Source organism: Palaemon carinicauda, chromosome 41, assembly GCF_036898095.1.
Source record: "Palaemon carinicauda isolate YSFRI2023 chromosome 41, ASM3689809v2, whole genome shotgun sequence".
Lineage (NCBI taxonomy): Eukaryota > Metazoa > Arthropoda > Malacostraca > Decapoda > Palaemonidae > Palaemon > Palaemon carinicauda.
In genome coordinates this window covers 43,903,167-43,925,666 of record NC_090765.1, presented here as the reverse complement: position 1 = coordinate 43,925,666, position 22,500 = coordinate 43,903,167, and the positions used below count along the sequence as shown (strand labels likewise).

The following is a 22,500-nucleotide window of genomic DNA, read 5'->3' as shown; positions in this document are numbered from 1 at the left end:
TTTCATTTCTAGGCTATTTATTATCCACGTCTGATTGAAATTTTCTGGATGTTCCCATATATTTGACATACCACATGAATCAAGGATAGTTTTAATTTTATGGATCCAACTAGACTTATACTCATTCGACTCGTAAAGAATTCTAAGAAAACGATAAAAAACATTTGACAATTTAGACGCCTTTGATTTTACAATTCTCAACCAAAATCCAATCATCCGTTTGCAAATAGATATTTCAACTTTGAATCTGCCAAGATCCCCATATACCATGCAGTTTGCTGTTCGCTTGTTCACACAGAGCTGATTTTTCATGAACTTCTTGTGAAATGTTTCAACATGATCTAGTTTGTGGTAACCCCATATTTCACAACCGTAGGTCAAAATTGGTACAACTAGAGCATCGAATAGATCTCAGTTGATATCAATGGGTAATTCAAGTTTTTTACATTTAATTAACATACTAAATAAAGCTCTACGTGCTTGAATGACTTGCTTTTTAATAGTTTTTTTCCATTTTACTATTATAATTGAACGTAGTACCAAGGTAAATATAATCATCTACAATTTCGATGCTCTCCTCACCATATTTAAAATTCGGGACATTTCTAACTTTTCCTCTAGAAAATACAACTACTTTAGTTTTTGAAACATTAATTTGAAGTTTCCAAGTATCACAATATTCTTTTACTTTGTTTAAGGCGTTTTGTAATTCCTTTGGGGATTCAGCCATTACAATAGTATCATCAGCATAAAGTAAAACATAATTACGCTAAAACATTTCTATATCAATACTACTTAATTTTTCATTTATTTCCCTTGAACACATATCCATCCCATTATAACCCCCGCTAAGAAAAGACTCGAAATCATTTAGGTAGATGGCAAAAAGTAATGGGGAAAGATTCTCACCTTGTCTTACACCTATGTTACATTCGAAAAAGTTAGAAATTTTGTGATTCTGCTTTACACATGATTTTGCATTATTATACATATTATATATGACAGCCATAATATTACCGTTAATGCCATGTGAGATTACTTTTCCCCACAAGGACGACCTGTCAACCAAATCGAATGTTTTTCTGTAATCAACGAACAAACAGTATATTCTCTTTTTTCGATGGAGATAGAAATTAACAAGTGAATGCAATACAAAAATATGATCTAGAGTACTATATCCCTCCCTGAAACCAGCCTGCTCCTCACCAAGTTGACCAGTGCTGTCAATATAATCAGTCAACCTTTCATTGACACAAGCGGTAAAAAGCTTCGCTACACAGCTCAGTAGTGTGATACCCCTATAGTTATCTGGGTCGTCAGGGGATCCTTTTTTCTTAAATATGGGTTTTATTATCCCTATACACCAATAACATGGAACAACTGAGGAGATCAACACAATGTTGAAAATTTTGCATATCACATTTAGCATATCATGAGGGCGGAACTCATTTATAATATTATCAATACCACATGCTTTTCTACTCTTAAGTTTTCTTATTTGAATTTGTATCTCATCTACTGTAAAAACTCTATTTAATTCTTCGTTAACTAACTGGTTAATAATGCTTGGGTCGAAATTATCAGGGTGTTCACTCTCATCAGGTTCAACATTACCTCGACTGAGTTTAGCAAAAATATCTCGAAATTTTTTAAGTGCAATTTTACAAATCAGCTCACTCTTATCAGTAATCTTTAACAAATCGCAATAATCCTTACTACTACCTTTTCTCAGATTTCTAACATTTCTATGAAATTTTTTTTCTGAAAGATTTCTTAGCTTTATTAATTATTCTCTTATATGTTTTAGCTCTAGCTTTCAGATCGTTTCTAGCTTCATTTGTTTTGATTTTCTTAAGCCTGTTTTTTACTTTCATATATTCAGTTCTTTTACTAGAACAGTCTTTGTCAAACCATGGTTTGCTAACCTTTTAGCAATCCCTAGTTTTAGGTTTATTTTGATAAACTTTTTTACAAATGCCAATGTGTTTAGCAGGGTCAATATATAATTTTCCTAAATCTTTTACAATATCATCCATAATATTCTGGGTTACATTCAAAGGGTTCAGTGAATCTAATTTCTGGTGTAATAAGTTAATATCTCTAGTACTGAATGCTCCCATATACTCATTTTTTATGTCATTTGTCCATTTTGTTTTAAGTTCTTCATATTCAGAATTATTCATATCATGGGTTCTAAATTTTCCTCCTTCTGTATTTCCAGTGGTCTCATATTACAAGTCTCTTCCAACCGTAATACCATAGAGAGGGCCGAGTGAGTATCGGACAGGCACCTGTCATATTGCTCAACATTAAAATCCGTAATACTACTCATAAGTTTAGGAGAAACAATAAAATAGTCAATACAGCTTTTACCATTAGCTGTGAAACAAGTGAAATGCCCCACGCCACTGTCCCCCCCCCCCCCCCAAACCTCCCGTTAACTACCTTAACGTCAAGCATTTTACACAGTTCAATTAAGTTACGACCATGGTTATTAGTAATAACATCACTGTTATAGCGATCTGTGCTAAGACCAAGAAATTCCCTTTTGGAGCTAAACAGACATTCATCAATGAAATCATTTAAATCGATATTTTGCAAAGGGTCGTCATCTATAAAGTCATTAAGTAAGCCTGTTCTTGAGTTAAAATCACCAGCTAATATAATTGGCAACTCATATTTTACATTCAAGTTCATAAGATCATCAGCAATAACATCAAAGATATTAGATGAACAATAAGGTGATCCCTCGTGTGGAATATACAAAGCTCAAATAATAATATAATTTTGTGTTTCCCTACAATGAAATCTTACACATAATAAGGAATCAGACACTGTGTCTTCGATTAATGTTACATAATTTTCTCTATCTTTTCTAATTAACATACAGATTCCATGTATACCTCCATACGGAAGTGTAATATCATTTTTTTTTCTTAATAAAATGCGAGTACCCAGGAAACAAGTCATCGTCGATATAATGGCATTTAGTTTCAGATAAACAAATAAAATCAAAATCTTGTACAAATATCTCAAGTATACCAAATTTGGCTTTACTGTGTAGTCCATTAACATTCAAACTAGCTATCTTCAGCTCAGAGAATGACTTATATTTTGCATAGCTTTTATCCAAGTTATCTTTGTTGCTGTCAATTCCATTTCCACTGTCCTGTCTCGTTTCCATATCCGTTCCATTTATGAAGGGGTCGCACCTATCCTATGTAAACTGTAGAGTTAGGCCGTGACTGTTCATCTTATCTTCTTTCCATCCTATCTTATAAAGATCCTCAGGGGAATTTACCCTGACTCTTCTACCGTCCCCTCCACTTGCAATTTTTTCTACAGCAAAAATTGTACCATCCAAACTGTATGCCCGAGCAATTCCTTCGTCATTTTTAAAGGCTTGTAGCATTTTGTTTCGAAGGGGTGTAAGATCATCCGTGATGAAAACTTTCGGTCCTTGGCGTCTACGCAGTCCACTTTTGTTTTTCATAAGTAAAAGCTAGTCTTCGCCCCTTACAAACCTTACAATAATTGGTTTGGTCACTCCTCTGCTCGGCAACCGGTGGGCAATACTTATATCTGCTCGTGTGAAGGTTTTCACAGGTGGTTCCCTATCGTCCTCAGGTTTAACAGCCTCGTTCATGATGTTCACAGCTAGTGTGGTTGTATCTTCTTCTCTATCTTCAGGGACACCATGAATTCTAATATTTTCCTTCCTGGAGTACTGCTCAAGAGCATCATGATTATATGCATTTCCTTGTATGATCTTGTTCATTTTTTCTGTCTCTGTTTGCTTGTTGAAAAGAATAAGAGGGCCCAATACGTGAACAACAGCAGTGACAATGTCGTTGATGCATTGTTTTGGCATTCCATCTGCTTCTCTGTCTGGGATTCTCTGCATAGCATCATCCACCAAGCCTGTCAGAGAGAAGTTCAGGTTTTGGTTCCTCATTGATATGGGCGATTGCAGTCTTCAAAGCTTTAATCAATTCAGATTTATTCATTTTCTTGATATCACCATCTTCTAAATCCTTCACCTCAGCTATTCTATCGAGGGTATCCATTTTGTGAGATTACTACGCTTAGGAGTGAGAAATATTAGTTTCTGTACGTTTTCTATGAATATTTATGTTTGAAAATGGGCTTTAGGTGCGATATTGAGCAGCAGTAAACAACTCGGTTACCATGACAACCGGGGAAAAAATCGAAAAGGGAGTATGGTAGTAAAGTTTTCTTTGACTCATAAAACGCACAAAGAACAAATAGCACTCCACAGATCACTATTGCCACTCAATCCCGGCACTTCAATGCACATGCACAGCAATTATAAAAGAAAAATAACAGCTATATCTCACTTAAATCACACCCAAGTCAGGAGCTCTCTTTGTTTACGTACAGGTCTCTTCTTCTTATTCTATATCAGACTTACAGATGAAAATACCTTGTAAATGAATTTTGGAAATGCGAGAATTACATACATGCACACACATACAGTGTATATATATATATATATATATATATATATATATATATATATATATATATATATATATATATATATGTGTATATATATATATATATATATATATATATATATATATATATATATATATATGTATAGTAGTGCCTCGGAAAACGAGTATCTTTGGATATGAGCAAATTCTAATATACGCATACAAGTTTGAATTAGGTTACGAGTATTGCAAGGGCATGCAAGCTAAAATTTCGCACCATTAGAGCATTTTCCGTGGACAAGTACTAACGAGAATATCACGCGATGCATTGAAAGCAGTCACACAGGACCCATGAATATGTGTATGTGTCTATATGGATACATATCTAAAATAAGCCACAAATACCACTTTTAAAATCAACTTCGTTTTGTCTCATGATCACAGACCCAAAGCGAAATTAGTTTCATAAGAAATTTTGGCCGACAAAGGATTGAAACCTCTGCCAAGTCAGCATCGATGTGACAGTGCTATTATATTCTTTAGCTATAAAGATGTATAAGAGTTGATTTTGACTATGCTGTACACATTCCTGTCTAATTCAGGTTTTGAACTTAGAATATAAATTAACCTAACTCCACTACCATAACCTAATAGTAATTTTGTTACACTTGGCTATTTTGATAATATCTTTTTCACAGACACTCGTGACTTTAATGTTCTCAAATAAGCCCAATGAAATTATCATAAAACCGTCTATTACAAACTTACTAATAGGATATAATGGAGATATGTTAATTTTGATTTTAAGTACAAAACCTGATTTTGACAGGAAAATGTACAGCACAGTCGGAATTAAGTCTTATCTCTCTTTGTAGGCTAATGGGTAGAATATACACCAGTTAGTTCCACTTCAATTGGACAGAGCGAATTTATTCCTGACTAGAAATCATTATCATAAAATTAACTTTCCTTGGGCCTCTGATCCCGAAGCGGAGTGAATTCGATATTATGAGGGATTTATGGCTTATTTGAAAATATGAAAATGGCGAGTGTTAGTATATATATATATATATATATATATATATATATATATATATATATATATATATAAAATATAATATATATATATACATACATATATATACATATATACACATACATATGTATATAGTATATATACACATTATTATTATTATATACTGTATATATGTATATATAATATATATATATATATATATATATATATATATATATATGTATATATGTATATATATATATATAAATATATATATATATATATATATATATATATATATATATATATATATATATATATATACAGCATATATCAAGTGAGCTGCCAGAACAAAGTGAGCTATTCTGTTTAATGAAAACGTGTTAAAATAAACTGGGTCAGTCTTAATGCATGCTAGAGACTCACCTTTTGGAAGCATTTTATATATTCAAACTCATTTGATAACCGATAAATTAATTATACTAAATATACACATTAAATGTAGTAATACTGTTTCTAAAAGAAATATATTACAATATGCATTGATACTTATGAGTAATGGAGATGATCTTAACTCAAGTTCCGATCAATGTAAATTTAAAAAAAGTATGGACTCAATAATTCTAGCCAATGTTCTTGGTATTTCCCGTCTTAAATCCATCTCTTTAATCTTAAATGCCATCGGTAAATTTTTTTTTTCTTTTTTTTTATAATTTTTGTTTGTTTGTTGTATAGTTTGATTGAGAATGTCATTAAGTAAAGGCGAGAGCTCATGCACTAATCAGTTTCATTATTCATGTGGTAAATTAATAGATAAATATACACAAAATCGACAACAGTTTTTAAAGGTCGCTGATGAATGGCAGGTGAAGGGATAGTGACAATGGCCTAGCGACTGACCGTGTGTATATATATATATATATATATATATATATATATATATATATATATATATATATATATATATATATGATCAGCGCTCAAGGCACTCTACACCCAAGCTAGGACCAGGGAGGGCCAGGTAATGGCTGTTGGTGACTTAGCAGCTAGTTTTAAAGTTCGCTCATGAATGACAGAGGAAGGGGTAGTGACAATTGCCTAGCTACTGACCATATATACATACGATCAGCGTCCAATCCCCTCTACACCCAAGCTAGGACCAGGGAGGGCCAGGTAATGGCTGTTGATGACTCAGCAGCAAGACCTATAGGATCCCCCAAACCCAATCCTTAGCTCACAAGTATGGCGAGGTTGCAGACACTACAAGAAATCACCTAGCTTGAGCTGAACTCGAACCCAAATCCGACAGACTGCCATGTAGGAACAATTCCAGTAGCCTTACCTTCCCCTGTTTAGTGCCACAACTCTCCATAATATAGTTCTTTTCTCGTTCCGAAATCCTAAGATGCGTTTCTGGGTGGTCGGATATCATCAGGAACCAAACGACGCCCCACACGAGTCCCAATGCGCCGAAGATGTAGAAGACGGAGGGCCAACCGCCCAGGAAATCCGTATCACACAACCACCCACTGATAGGCATAGTGATCACTGTTCCAAATTGACAGCCTGTAACAGTTAGAATATATCGCTTGTCAAGTTTTTCTATCAATGAAGTGTTGATATTATTTTCCATAGGTTCAATTTCATTAGAATTTTTTGCTATTTTGATAAACATTTCGGGTTTTCGGTTACACGAGGTAGGTTCTAATGTTGGATATGTTGGTTAACTTTCTCTGTTCAATACTTATGTTACAATTAGTTTAACTAATTTATCAATAGGATTTAGTTGGCTAACAAATTGGTTAAAACTTTATTTCCCTGGTTAGGACCACCAATAAATTAATTTTAAGGGGATAGATGTGAGGCCATAATAAAGTAATAACCGTTGTTTGGGACATAAATCTAATCTGGAGCTGTAACTGGACAATAATCTGTCTTTTTACTGTAAATAAACTATTCAAATCACTTTAATATATCTGAATCTGGTTAATGGTTTTCAAACTATTTTAGTTGGATACTAAAAACGGTTAAATGTTTATTAAATTTTGCATGAATACAGTAGGTAAACATTATCTAAAAACAGAAACTGATAAAATAATAATTATCATTGTAACATTTTTTAGAATTGTAGCATAATGAAACGCATTGGCCATTTCTTATGTGTGAAGTTGAAATTATAACTCGGGATAAGAAAAATAATCGACTTATTTAACCAGTTTACAGTTTGAGTAACTTAAGATTGATTAAAAGTAATTTAATGAAACCGTTAGGTTAAAATTTCGTGAATAAATGTATCTTCTCAAAAATTTTAAAGATGTCATTAAAGGAGCGTGAAATTCATTAATAATGACGATATATATAGTAATAATGATCACAGTTCGCATTCCCCTTCATGCACAGACGAAATTATGTAATTAGCGTTTGATGTTTATGGAAAAAGAAATATTGAAAGCATTAAAGAAAAAAAATAATTTCAAGAGTAAAAGTAATATAAATGGTAACTCTAATGAAAGACATATTGTTTCGGGCTACTTTCAATAACAATACCCAAGATGAAAATAACAATACAAAGAAAAGCACATAAAACACATTAGAAATGACATATGTTGTAATTTTAATTTTCTTACGAACTTGTTCAATGTGTTCAGTGAAGTCGTTTCTCATAATGAGACAGGAAATTTATGACAGAAGTTTCTTAACCGTTGCATCATCTCAAGACAATAGCAAATATCGAAAGGTAAACACGAACGTCATGTCATTACCTGCATATACAAAAGCCGTGAACCTCGCTCTCTCTGTAAGCGGAACCCATCTGGCCAACATATGATGTACGGCGGGAAACGTAACACCCTGTAAAGAGCATACAGGAAAAAAGGAACATCTGTCTGTATTATGAATATAATTTTTCTTATATTTACTACCTGCTCAAAAAGGTGCCATTAATAGAACCAATATTGAAGAACAGAAAAAATATCTGTCTGTATTATAAATATTTTTTTATTGCCTGCTTAAAAAGTTCCCATTAATAGGATCAGTATTGAAGAACCGAAAAAAGAATATGTCTGTATTATGAATGCAATTTTTCTAATATTATTTACTACCTGCTTCAAAATATACCATAAATAGGACCAATATTGAGGAACCCCCCCAAAAAAAAGATATCCGTTTGTATTATGAATACTTTATATATATATATATATATATATATATATATATATATATATATATATATATATATATATATATATATATATATATATATATATATATATTTACGGCATGTTAAAAAAAGGTGCCATTAACAGGACCAATATTGAAGAACCGAAAAAAGAATATTTGTCTGTATTATGAATAGAATTTTTCTAATTTTATTTACTGCCTGCTTAAAAATATGCCATTAACAGGACCAATATTGAAAAACACTACCCCCCCCCCCAAAAAAAATAAGGGATATCTGTCTGTATTATGAATACAATTCTAATATTTACTGCCTGCTTAAAAAGGTGCCATTAATTGGACCACCATTGAAGAAGAACCGTTAGCATCTAACCTCAGCTGCTCCTTCAAGTACTCGAACAGCGATGAACAAACCGGTCGACCATTCAGCGCACAATGGCGACAGTATTGTTAAAAGAGCGGTAATAACGATGCCCAAACCATACACCATCTTGCCCCCGATTCGCTCAGATGCCCATCCTCCAAGGACGTTCGTGAGGATATACCCGTAGAAAAAGCTGCCCAGAATCATACCCTGGGTCGCCTCGTTCCACTCGAAATCGCCCTCCTGGAAATGAGTGGACGTTTTATAACAGATATAGTGTGCACGACCCGTCAGAAATGACGGATAGATATTTAGATAGATATGTACACACATAGACGCATGCACACCCTTCTCATCAAGGTATTACTACTACCTCTCCATCTACCTGAGATGAGCGTAACCTGATATTCCAAACAGCTTCACATCCACATTGCAAAAATTTAGCTAAACAATTGTTATATTCTTCACCCATAATCATGCATTATATTTCCTATATAATAAAGAGCAAGTGTTTGGCTATATTATATATATATATATATATATATATATATATATATATATATATATATATATATATATATATATAGCCAATGACATTAGCAACTTTGCTGAGACCCAATATCATATAGATTCTATTGGTTATTTGTAACCAGATAAATGTGAATTTCTTTCCATTTATTTACTTAGATTAATATGTGCTAGTGATAGACGAATTTAAAAGAATGTGCAAAAGGCAAGAAGGTAAAGAGGCCATACCGGCTCTGAAAACATAATACACATTAGAATAAACAATTATAAGAATTACTCACTATATTCGCATCATCACTGGGATCGTAGCCATCGGGAAGCCGACACACGTCACTTGACTCACTACTGTTAGTGTTATTCTTAGGCTGTGACTTGACCATGGCTACGATGGCTACGGAGAGATTGACCCGCATCGCATACACGCAAGAGATCCCAAGGAAGCCCAGGAAGACCAGGGTGTGGCGGGCACCCCAACACGAGTCCTCTCCTGGAGATGGGGCAAAGTTAGTGATTGTGACGATGTATAGATATTGTTCTATGGTTAGTTTTCATGTAAGTTAAATAAGCTCGTTTTCTTGTAATGCATATTGTGAATAGGTATAAAAATAGCAAACAAACGTAAAAGGAGAGAAAAATAATTTTTCCCAGATGATGAAAAATATCCTAAAATATAGAGTAAGCCTACATCTTAGGGTAAAAAACCTAAGTAGAAACTAATTTTGTTGTAATTGTGGCAACCAGGACTATCCTTGCATTACCAGGCCTGAAGGAAATACACATGAGGGGAGGTTGGACAAACCTAAATATTGTATGTAATTGACGGCGAAATAGGGAAAAAGATTAGTATTATTGATCAATAAATGTAAGTCGTATAGAATTATATTTGTACTATGTACCCCTACTGTGTTATCATTAGAAAATTAAATTTCTCAATTGTGAAAGTCATGAATTAGAACAAATTGGACATGCTTTAGTCAAGGGATGACCTCAACTTGAGTTGGTCGCTATAATTGTACTGGTAAGGTCTTTACTCTGCATTTTTTATGTTTCATGTCTAGTCTAAAATATTTCATTTCTAATATCACGTACACCAGACTAACATACAACAAATTAATAAATAGCACATGATTAACTGTAAGCCTCAAATATATTTGCCTTAGGAGTAATACTTTTTAATTTTTTCTCGTATAAATTTTGTAGTTTAGCCAAGTTTTCATCCTGTTCTTCTTGCATCCTTGTTCTAAGAGCTTTTGTTCGTATTTTGCAACTATTAATAAAACACTGAAAAATCGAACAACGTGTGAAATAGAAATGCCCAAGCTTAGTTCACGGTACCCAGCCTCAACAAAATGTGAAATTAACCATTTGAAACCACGGTTTTCACAAAATATAAACATTTCCTATTTGGTATTTTAACTAAATAATCCAAAACCGAATCTTAAGTTTGAATTGCATTATTCTTAGACAAATAATTACACTTTAGGTATTTAAAGGTTTTAGTAGTATCTTTATACTCTCTGACGAAGCTATGAATCATCAAGATTGCAAAGGGAGTTTCCTGACAACTAAATCAAGACACTGGTTATAAAGTGGACACGAAAATATATTAGTCCATTAAAAATATTTTTAGGGAATATCTTCTGATACTATTTTAACATATAACCAATGTAATGAGTTACGTTTAAAGTTTATAATTCTATATTAGCAAATAAACACATATACATACATACATACACACACCCATATATATATATATATATATATATATATATATATATATATATACATATATATATATACACACACACACACACACACACATATATATATATATATATATATATATATATATATTTGAGTGATTGATGGGTTGGTAACTATCTGGCCCCATTACCAACCAATCAATTATATTTATCATATACATATCAAATACATACAGTAAATATACATATCATTAAAGATAAAAACTAAAAAAGGCATTTTTTTTTAACAGCTTCTAGATAAATTCGGCAAAACCGAAAAATTAGACTGTGTTGAAAACCTCACATATTACGTTTTGCTTAATTACCTCTTTTCACTTTAATGGTGCGTATATTGGCGGTTTACCTCTGTGCGCACGCGCGCGCGTGCGTGTGTAAGTGAAGCTCTGAATGCAAAGTAAATTAAGTGTAAACCAAATGCATAATTATCCTGGAAAAGAGGAAGTAAATTTGATATCCAATAAAAATTTCTGGGGGTAAAATAATAAGGAAAATGAAAAGGCAAAGTATGAATTAAGTGGCACGGACGTCGCAATTATATCTTAAAAAGAAGGCATTGCAATTGATATAATCATTATTGAAACTATTAATACACTATTCACACACATTCTTATGTAACAAGCCAAAACCGGCCATGCGTGAATTTGAGAAGTAAACTTGAACACGGGAAGAAATGTGCAGCAGAATACAGAAGAAAACTAGAGCGCAGACCCCCGCTTATTTCTCGATCTTTTGCTCGACTTTGCACTTGACCTTTGATCTTGATATGTATCAATTGGCGTGGATTTTCATACACTCATATATGAACCAAGATTGAAGTCTCTGTGACAACGATGTCCAAACTTATGGCTGATTACGTGAATTGGACATTTTGGTTGACTGTGACCTTGATCTTCCAAAATTTAATCATTTCCAGCTTATTACATAAGTTAATCCCTGCAAGTTCCATTACTCCACGATTAAAATTGTGGTCAGGAAGCTGTCAGAAACAAACACAATCGTGGGGTAAAACATAACCTCCTTCCAACTTTGTTGGCGGAGGTAATTATAGCAGTTACAATTGACCAAATTATAACGACCATTGGTTGATAACTTTTAAGCATCCGATTATAAAATTCCTGTATTATCAATTCAAAACAAGACGCAATTAAACTGTGAAAAAACAGTAATGATAAATTCACAATGTTTAAAGGTTCTGCACTTACCACTTTCATCTCCATGGGTTTCCACAAGGGCTGCTCGCGAGTTACTCAGGTTCGTCAAAGACTTTGAATATGAATCGTCGTTCATTTGGTCGACTTGATGAAGTCCTCGTTGTTGCCCATCTGTGGAGTCACTACCTTCGGTTTTCGACCGAATGCTACCATAATCTAAAGACATGGCGACCACACTGTAAAAATTAATAACATATTCTGAAAAATGAGGCAGATGTGGTGACTCAACATTAAATCAAGGATTCGTGTAATTTAAAAAGAAATTCTGCATAAGTCATGCACAAAAGAAGTATTTAAAAAAGGTTATGTGACGCTTAGTACCTTAACATTTACCTTTATGTCCTTTATTTTCGGAAAACACTCGTAAACTAATGAAGAAAGGGGAAAGGTCTAAGTCACAAAAAGCAGAATAGATTTTCACAATCACCACCTGTAAATTCAGCCTTTTCTTACAAATTTTCAAAAAGCCCTTTCTCTCTCTTCCATTTATTTTGTCTAATTGAACCTTTCCATTGAAATTACCAACTTTATTTTTTACACATAAGTAGTTGATATTGGTATTACAGGAAAGTTACCTAATCAGTTCTTTGGTAGAGTTGAAAATAAAAGCAGCTTTATAAGCAGTAGTTGTGGTATTATGACAACTAACTGTCATGAAATCGTCTTTCATAAAGACATACTAAACCTAAAAATGACGAACCTTTAGCATTTTTCTGAAATTAAGCAAAATGCTTCAGATCAGGATACAAAATGAAAAGTAGTCACTTTGGACACGAGCTTTATGAAGAATGACTTCATCACCAGTCGTAATATCATGCAATGCGAATATTAATAAGGAATTGAAGCATCCTGCTATTTCACCTCTACGTTTCATGAAGTTCCACTTACTCTCATACTTGAAAGACCTATAAAACCAGCAGCATCAAGCATGACATCGAATAAAACTCTTTGTGCAATATTAAGATTAAAAGTTTTGGAAGAATAACACATGCATGGCTTTAACTACCTTTGAAAAGCTTGATTCTGTCATTTAGTGTAAGTAAAGTACTCTTCTCGTAAGGTACAGCTGGACACAAGCATTCCATGTACACCTCCGTCCGAAGAAGTGCACCCAGCCACATCCTTACAGCGCGTCGAGTTCCTGTCTTTCCCCGCCCTCCACCTGTGCTATCTCTCCCTACACTAACTGCTTGGTTACTCATCACGAAGTAAGGGTGTAATAGGGTGCACTTCTTCGGAGCGAGGTGTACCAGGGTCTTATGCTTCCAACTGTGTATTCTCTTTAACCGAGACTTACCTACTTTTACACACAGGGACGTTGAGGTCTGCCTAGTCCATTTATCCTCTTTATTTTCGAACTTTGTAGGTTTTTGGTTTAAATTGTCATTTAGTTGTCTTAGCAACCAACATCGAAACATTATGACATTACTATTAAACGTATTTTATCATCCTTATGCAACCGATTTAGGTTTTTGCTGCTTTCTTCGTATTTCTTTCCTTCACTCATACACAATATGAGACACAACCACATGCACACTTTTATGCCGCACGAAACGGTATATAGAAACTAAATGCTATAACTACAGGTGAGGCAATGACACATCCACTGTAGCCAATTGATGGTGTACGGAACACCTGTCCCGCTGCGAATGAAACGCATCAACCCAGAAGCAGAAAAAAACTAGTTTCGATCGACTAACATTATCTAACCTCACCATGCCTAAGAAAGAGCAGAAAAAACTCTCATTAAGTTTCTGTTTCTCGTTGGAAAGATTCTGGGAAATTGTGTGTACGTGACCCGTCAAAAATTTACTATTAAATATTTAGATAGGTATGCATGTATACACACACACACACACACACAGATTCAATCCTTCTTGCCCCCTCCCCCTTTCCAAACTACCACATTATTATTATTATTATTACTTGCTAAGCTACAACCCTAGTTGGAAAAGTAGGATGCTATAAGCCCAGGGAACCCAACAAGGAAAATAGCCCAGTGAGGAAAGGAAACTAGGAAAAATAAAATATTTTAAGAACAGTAACAACATTAAAACAAATATTTTCTATATAAACTATAAAATCTTTAACAAAACAAGAGGAACAGAAATTAGATAGAATCGTGTGCCCGAGAGTACTTCAAGCAAGAGAACTCTAACCCAAGACAGTGGAAGACCAAGGTACAGAGGCTATGGCACTACTTAAGAATAAAGAACAATGGTTTGATTTTGGAGTGTCCTTCTACTGGAAGAGCTGCTTACCATAGCTAAAGGGTCTTTTCTACTCTTACCAAGAGAAAAGTAACCACTTGACAAATACAATGCAGTAGTTAGCCCCTTGGGTGAAGAAAAATTCTTTGATAATTTCAGTGTTGTCAGGTGTATGAGGACAGAGGAGAATACGTAAAGAATATTCCAGACTATTAGGTGTATGTGTAGGCAAAGGGAAAGTGAGCCGTAACCAGAGAGAAGGATCCAATGTCGTACTGTCTGGCCAGTCAAAGGATCAAATATCTCTCTAGCGATAGTATCTCAACGGGTGTCAGTCTGAGCAATTTGTGGAAGAGTGGTTGCTGGCCAGCGTGACAATATATATATATATATATATATATATATATATATATATATATATATATATATATATATATATATATATATATAATATATATATATATAATATATATATATATATATATATACTGTATATATATAAATAAAACGATCATTTTGTCACTAACACTTATGTATTAAATCTTTTTAAAATAAGCCACACATGGCCTTTAATGTTGAATTCACTCTAATAAGATATCACAGACCCATAGGTATGTTCCTTTACTGATATATATATCTACCCAGCCAAGGATTCGAATCCAAGCGCCGATAGAAATAAGTGTAAACATTAGACTATGGCCAAGTGAGCTGAAATCCTTACCCTTATTTCTATTGGCTATAGATTCGAATCCTTGACTGGGTAGAAATATTTATCACTGAAGGAATTTTCCTATATGGGTCTGTGATCCGGTAATAGAGCATATTCGACGTTAAAGGGTATTTGGGCCTTATTTGCATATATATATATATATATATATATATATATAGATATATATATATATATATATATATATATATATATATATAATATACATATATATATATAATATACATACATACATACATACATATATATATATATATATATATATATATATATATATATATATATATATATATATATATATATATGCACAGGTGTGAGCGCGTATATCTATATATACATATACAGACTTTAATTACTTTACGGAATTATAATGATGGGCTTTGGTAACGCTAAATTATTTGCAATCTTATTTATAAATAACCCTCCAAATGGCCAAAGACTTTTCTATAGCAGTTTTGGCTTTAAGCGGAGCGCATAAACCTAGGCTTGGAACAGTTGCTGTTCGAGCACAAGTGGTCATCCTCACGACGAATTTTAGCCTTTACTCAAACATTGTGTCTCTCTCAACATTTGAGATTTTTTTTTTAGGATTGCAAGTCTTTTTATTATCTTGCTTGGGGACAGATTTTATGTATGTAGCAAACTAACTGGTCATTTCAGAAGAGTCCACATTATAGGGGATTGACTGATTGATTAGGAGTTTCCTGGCATCCTGACTTCGAAGGTCATTGACGCCGATATAGCTTGTTGTAAATAAAGAATAACTAGATATTCAAGTTAAAACCATAAAAATGAAGAGGTCCTTATAGAAGTTGAATAGCTTTAAGAGACCTGCTTTTGAAGTAAATCTAAAAATACCACTAGCATATAGTGCAAACCATCCTGCCCAACAATTTTAGCATGGATGAACCTGCCATCCTCACCTTGAACCTTAAAGTGATATCTATTTCTCAGGGTGCTTAAGTGGAGCATTCGGTCAACAGTGCTTCACTGTCAGGGGTACCAACTATTCATCGCAATATGGTTGGTGTTGGCCCGTCATCAGAAACTCGCGTCTAACACAGTGTGACCAATGCAAAGACGACAAAGAGACGTCTCCAACTTTTAGGGCATCATGTTATTCCTCCAAGGAGATATAACATTCATTATTTATTTCATCTTATTTTCATCTAAACAATCCCAATGCAATTATTATAAACCAAACTCTTAATGCTTTGTAAAAATCATTACAGAGGATAGGATATCTTCTTGGTAGCAACTCAGCTGCAACATTCTTTGCCAGTAAATCTGCCTCCTTATTTCCAGACACACCTACGTGTGCCGGAAACCAGCAATATTGAACTGTTATACCTCGCAGCCCTATAATAAAGAGCTACTCTAAAATCTATAAAACTAAAGGGTTACTGGAATTCAAAACTTCTAAAGCTTGTCGGACACTTTTTGCACCATTAAAAATGGTAAAATTGCCATCCTCTTTCATTAGCAGTTACTATGATATATAGTTCGGCAGTAAATAAAGAAGATACTAGAGGAAGTGTACCTCTATAAGTAAAAGCACTACTATATGGTACAAATCCAAAGCCAGCCTCTGATTTGGGGTCATCAATATAACAAAAGTCGATTACTCATGTTCAACATGTTCCATAAAAAAAGACCTGGCCTCTAAGTCAGTCCTCTTCTTTATACCAATAAAATATTTACAGAAAGATATCTCTGGTAATTTCCATGGAGGAATTGATGATATCCTAAATGGAAGAATTTTCTTTCTAGCTAAATCAAGACTATTTATTAATTGTTTCCTCCTTTATTCTTACAACTGATCTTCATTCAAAATACTAATTTACAGTGTTCCTAGCACACAAAGCAATGACACACCTCTAAAATTATTTCAAGCAACATTCCTTTGGAACCTTTCTGTCTTCCAAATGTACCATATATAACCTGGTCAGTCACTGAACAATATTTTCACTAACATACCATAAAATCTTAATTTATAATCCCACCAACTTTGGTTTTAAGGTTTAGAGGCCGCTCATGAATGATAGAGGCAAGGGATAGTTACAATGACCTAGCTAGCAGGACAATGCCCTGGAGACTGACCCAATATACATTTGATCGGCGCCCAAGCCCCATCTCCATCCAAGCTAGGATCAGGGAGAGCAAGGCAATGGCTGTTGATGACTCAGCAGGTAGACCTTTTGGCTCCCCTCAAACACCCCATTCTTAGCTCACAAAGATGGTGAGGTTATAGACACTAAAGAAACTATCGAGCTTGAGCATGACTCTAATCCCAGACCAATGATCGTCAGGCAGGGACGTTTCCAATAGGCCACCACAACCCTGTAAATTACCTTATAATTATTCGCTTAATATCCTTAATAATTGCATCAACAAGCATCATCAAATTTTCATTATATATACGTGTTTTCCACTATTGCAGCATTCTACATCTCTCCTCTACATTCCCCAAACTTTTTAAAATAATAATTAAATCGACATAGAATTTGCATTCTCTTCCAAAAATTAATCTTTAAGTTTTTTTTTTTTCTAAAATTTCATTGCACATTCAAGTAGTGAAATTTTAAAGATACCACATGGTAGAATAAAAAAAAAAATGAGGGAATAATCTTACTGACTTTAGGTCTATTTATTATAGCTTTTCTAGTCAAAAGTGGATATGGCATTGATACCAATTGTGTAACAAACTTCAAGGTGGATTGGAGTAATCTCACATCATTAAATAATGATTAAATTGAAGATTTCAAGAGGGATACTGATAAAACATCTGAGACAGATTTAGTACTGTATTGAAAGTAGGTAATGAGAATATAAATGGAGTTTGTCACGCATAATGTGGAGGAAGGATTTGATGTGATAGTGGCTACTGGTTTTATTTACATCGGATGATTAAAATCTTTCCAGTAAAGGATAAAATATTGGCATGTTTAGCAATGCTTTAAGATGAAAAATTAATACATTTTAAGCAGATATTGATCTTATACAGCACTTCCTATCACTAAAGTTTTTGAACTATTAAAAAGACAAAGAAAGTTGAAAGTTTGATAACCCTCTTCTGACCAAATTCTAATGAGAAGATAACTATTTTTTTTTTCCTTTATTTTTTTTTTTTTTAATTTGAGAAATTTTCCAAATCCGCCAATAAGGCCGAAACTAAAAATATTTTAATCCTTAAAAAAATTATATATATATATATATATATATATATATATATATATATATATATATATATATATTTTTCCATATATCAAAACATGTTACTCGATAATGTGATATATCAATTACAAAAGTATGATTTCCCGAAAATTCTAGAAAATTGGATATTCAAGAAATATACTTCACAAATAGACTGGGGAAGCTTATATTATTCATTACACACACACACACACACACACACATATATATATATATATATACATATATATATATATATATATATATATATATATATAATTTATATATATATATAATTATATATAAATATATATACTGTATGTATATATGTATATATAATATATATATATATATATATATATATATATATATATATATATATAATTCTATCACTAACACTCATGATTTTCAAGCCAAAAATACTTTTTAATATCCAATTCACCCTGCCTCAGGATCACAGACCCAGAGGGAATTTCAATTTATATGAATCTCTTGCCGGGCAAGGATCCGACCCTCTGTCTAGTTGAAATAAAGGTAACAGCCGAATAGGTATGATAGCCGCTGTCACTCTGATTTCGACTAACAAAGGTTCGAATCCTTGACATGCCACAATGAATTCGATATTAAAAAGGCACTTGATGCTTTATATAATATATACATATATATAGATAGATATATATATATATATATATATATATATATATATACATATACATATATATATATATATATATATATATATATATATATATATATATATATGATTACTATTAAACAGGGTACAGCTGATTTTTACGATTATAACAAATAAAGAAAATTTTTCTTCTTTTTAGAAATTTATATAACATGATCAAAAGAACTTGACAGAAGTACTGGATACATTCTAGAAAATTATCGAATCAGAATCTTATGAATATTATAGAAAACATAACTGACTTTATTATTAGTCACGAAATCACCATTTTTGTATCTAATAACAACACATTACTTGATATACATTATTGCGAAAAAATTAGTTACGATTAAGAAACGGCAAGAATTTCGAAAACCTAAATAATGGAAAAGTAAAGAAAATGGGAAATTCATACAATATATACAGACAAAACCAGACAGAGTTCCAAATGACTCTATAGAGTGAATGGAGGCAAACAATTTCAATGGTCGATACATTCTGTACACAGACAAAATTCCTAAACTATCTACGGTGATTGGAGGCTTATAATTTAGATTGCATTCCTTACTGATAAATAACAAAGCAAATCAGAGTAAACTATCATTCTTTAACACATTTGACAACGAAGTCCGTAATCTCACCTAAATTTTTTTTGCAATCCAGTTCTGTTTATGACGTGGTTGAGAGAGACTCCTGACTGATGGGGTTATAACTTCTTTATCTTCTTAGACTCATGATTTGTTTCTAGTTTGTTTTATCACATTCTAATGATACCGTCGATTACGATGATTACTTAACACTTAATCAGTGTGATGGTCAATTTTTGATGATCATCTAAACACTTGAGTTAATGGTTCGTGATGGCGTAGATTGTGCAAAGGGTTTTTCGATGTAGTTATTACGCTGTTATTGGATTCCATTTTTTCCTTTAGTGTTTTTGATAGAAAATCATGGAATTACTTTCATGAAGAACAATAATTTTTATCAAGATGAACTTCGATAATTCACAAAAGAAAACTTTGTTTCTGAGAAAATTAAAAGGTGAGAGTTAATTCTGATTAGATTGCATAAGCCCATACTGAACTTTCTGGATATAATTTTTTTTTTTTTATAACCATAAAATATATCAATAATTATACAGGATCATATCAGTGGCCCTTGTAGCTGAGGCATAAACTGTTTTGAATTTATTTTATATGAATAAACGTACATGCGTATGAACCCAAATGTTAGTGACTATATTAGGTCAAATAATATACTGTAGATTTTATTGGGTCAAATACAGCTATAAATCTTAATTTCAGTTGACATAATGAGTCCAAAAGTCCTAGACCACAGTGGTCAAAATGTCAGTTATTTCACAGAAACATTTAACGACCTGTTAAGCCAAAAAGTGTAACTGAATGAACCACCTCCTACGTGAATAGCTTTCTAAGATTTTCTTAAGGATTAGACAAAAACGTCGCTACTTACTAAGGGACTATGGTCGACTTACGACATATATTATATTTTAATATCTACTTGAGAAGAAGGAAGACATAAACTAAGATAAAATGGAGTAACGACAAAGAACTAACATTCAGAGAACTTCTGATCTGTGATAAATGATTGTGATACTATTATATAATTAACAAACGACTTAATCTAACAGCTCGTTGCCTCTGCCAAATTGTTAAGATTTTATGAAGAAACATATGAAGATTGAATAGACAATCCGATGATATTCAATCATTATCTACAGGTCAAAATCTATCACTTGTTTTTTGCTAACACAACGCCAAACAAAACAGAAATTGCAGCTTTTAGTTGCTAAAAAAAAATTCACTGACTACTATCATCAAGATGTCAAAACTCTTGATGACGTAAAAAAAAAAAAAACGAAGACATGCCCTGTATCTTAATCTGTGTCTTCTCAGAATATCTAAACAGGCAACGAGAACAAGATTTGGTTAGTGCTATTTCTTCTGTTACGAAGCAAACAAAGACTCGGCAGCTCTGAAAGGTAAAGTTTAAACTTCAAAGTGTTTATTCAACGCGTTTGGTATCGAGTGCGTTTATAAAAGCGATGATCAGAACGTTATTTTAGTTGGTATTTAATAAATGCGTTTATTCACGTTAGCTTGTTGTAATGATATCTTTATACTTGACTATCTATACAAAGGGTACTTAACATTCCACTCAATAACCAGTTTTGTTTGCTTATAAAGTTCTAGTTCTCACAGGACCTATAGACACATCTAATGTTCTCAGTAAACTGGGTATTCATTGTAAGGCTTCCTTCATAATTGGAATACAAAACCATTCAAAAATGTTTAATACTTAAGTTTGAGAGCTTTAAATACCTCCAAAATGAATGCCTACCTTGTAACAAAATAAAATAAATTTTGAGATGCCAAATGCTTTTGTTAATTAGTGAGCATTCTTCTGGGTGTTATGACTCCAAAATATTTATTGTACGACGATAAAAAAAAAACATAGTTCCGGTAATGTACTGAAATAATAACAATTCAATGTGCATTTGTGACAAGCCGTTTTTTAAACAAACCAATTTTGATAAACAGACTCAGAATTGCCGAGAAGGAAAAAATATATCTGCAAAGGTAGGATTTTATTACACAACACCAGTTTTAAATTAGCCTATTATTTCACTTAGACATAAAAGCTTCTACATCTTTACATCTTTTACTTTAAAGGTCACATTGATTTAAGCAGCTGATCTCCGCTTTATGAGAAATTCCATGAACCGAAAACAAATTATTTATTTACAACAGCACTTCGCTGTTATATGATATTCAAGATACGTTGTTTGATTGGAAGGAAAACTTGCAATGTATTCATCAAAGTTTTCCTGCCTTATAGACATGAAAATTAAGTATTTTCCCCTTAGTATGTATTATTATTCTAAGTGAAAAGAAACAGACTAAAGAAGGCATATGAAAACTCTTATATTACAGTCTTATAACACCGTAATGAAAACTGTATTTAAAATAGCACAGAATGTAGCCTATGGCATTTTCAGCGAAACTTCCTTAAATCTAAAAATTAATCGGCATTTAAGGACCGATAAGCAAAAAATTATCAAGATAGTAGATTTTATAGTCACAGTGATCAGTGATTACTCGCACAACCTACTTCCAAGTTCTTGACATCAGAGTTCGCAAAGACCCTCGGTATCGTCATCTG

General features: G+C 32.9%; 2 protein-coding genes across 7 annotated transcripts in view; one reads left to right on the top strand and one right to left on the bottom strand.

Annotated features, from left to right (window-relative positions):
* LOC137632564 (putative inorganic phosphate cotransporter) overlaps positions 1–22,500 on the bottom strand; it is a 38,947-nt gene that overhangs the window by 6,840 nt on the left and 9,607 nt on the right. For 2 of the 4 annotated variants that reach the window (XM_068364562.1, XM_068364563.1), the window contains exons 1-6: positions 19,959–20,033; positions 12,507–12,691; positions 9,823–10,028; positions 9,023–9,256; positions 8,235–8,322; positions 6,815–7,038 (exon numbers count right to left, since the gene is read on the bottom strand). In XM_068364562.1, coding sequence (XP_068220663.1) covers positions 6,815–7,038; positions 8,235–8,322; positions 9,023–9,256; positions 9,823–10,028; positions 12,507–12,681 — 927 coding nt within the window. In that variant the 5' untranslated portion in view covers positions 12,682–12,691; positions 19,959–20,033. Of the gene's footprint in view, positions 1–6,814; positions 7,039–8,234; positions 8,323–9,022; positions 9,257–9,822; positions 10,029–12,506; positions 12,692–13,812; positions 14,066–19,958; positions 20,034–22,500 lie in introns of those variants that run through there. The other 2 variants (XM_068364565.1, XM_068364564.1) reach the window with 2 other exon arrangements.
* The window catches only part of LOC137632563 (putative inorganic phosphate cotransporter), a 28,211-nt gene continuing 26,899 nt past the window's right edge, over positions 21,189–22,500 (top strand). For 2 of the 3 annotated variants that reach the window (XM_068364558.1, XM_068364560.1), the window contains exon 1: positions 21,189–21,319. The gene's annotated coding sequence lies outside the window, so the exon portion shown is untranslated. Of the gene's footprint in view, positions 21,320–22,435 lie in introns of those variants that run through there. The other variant, XM_068364559.1, reaches the window with a different exon arrangement.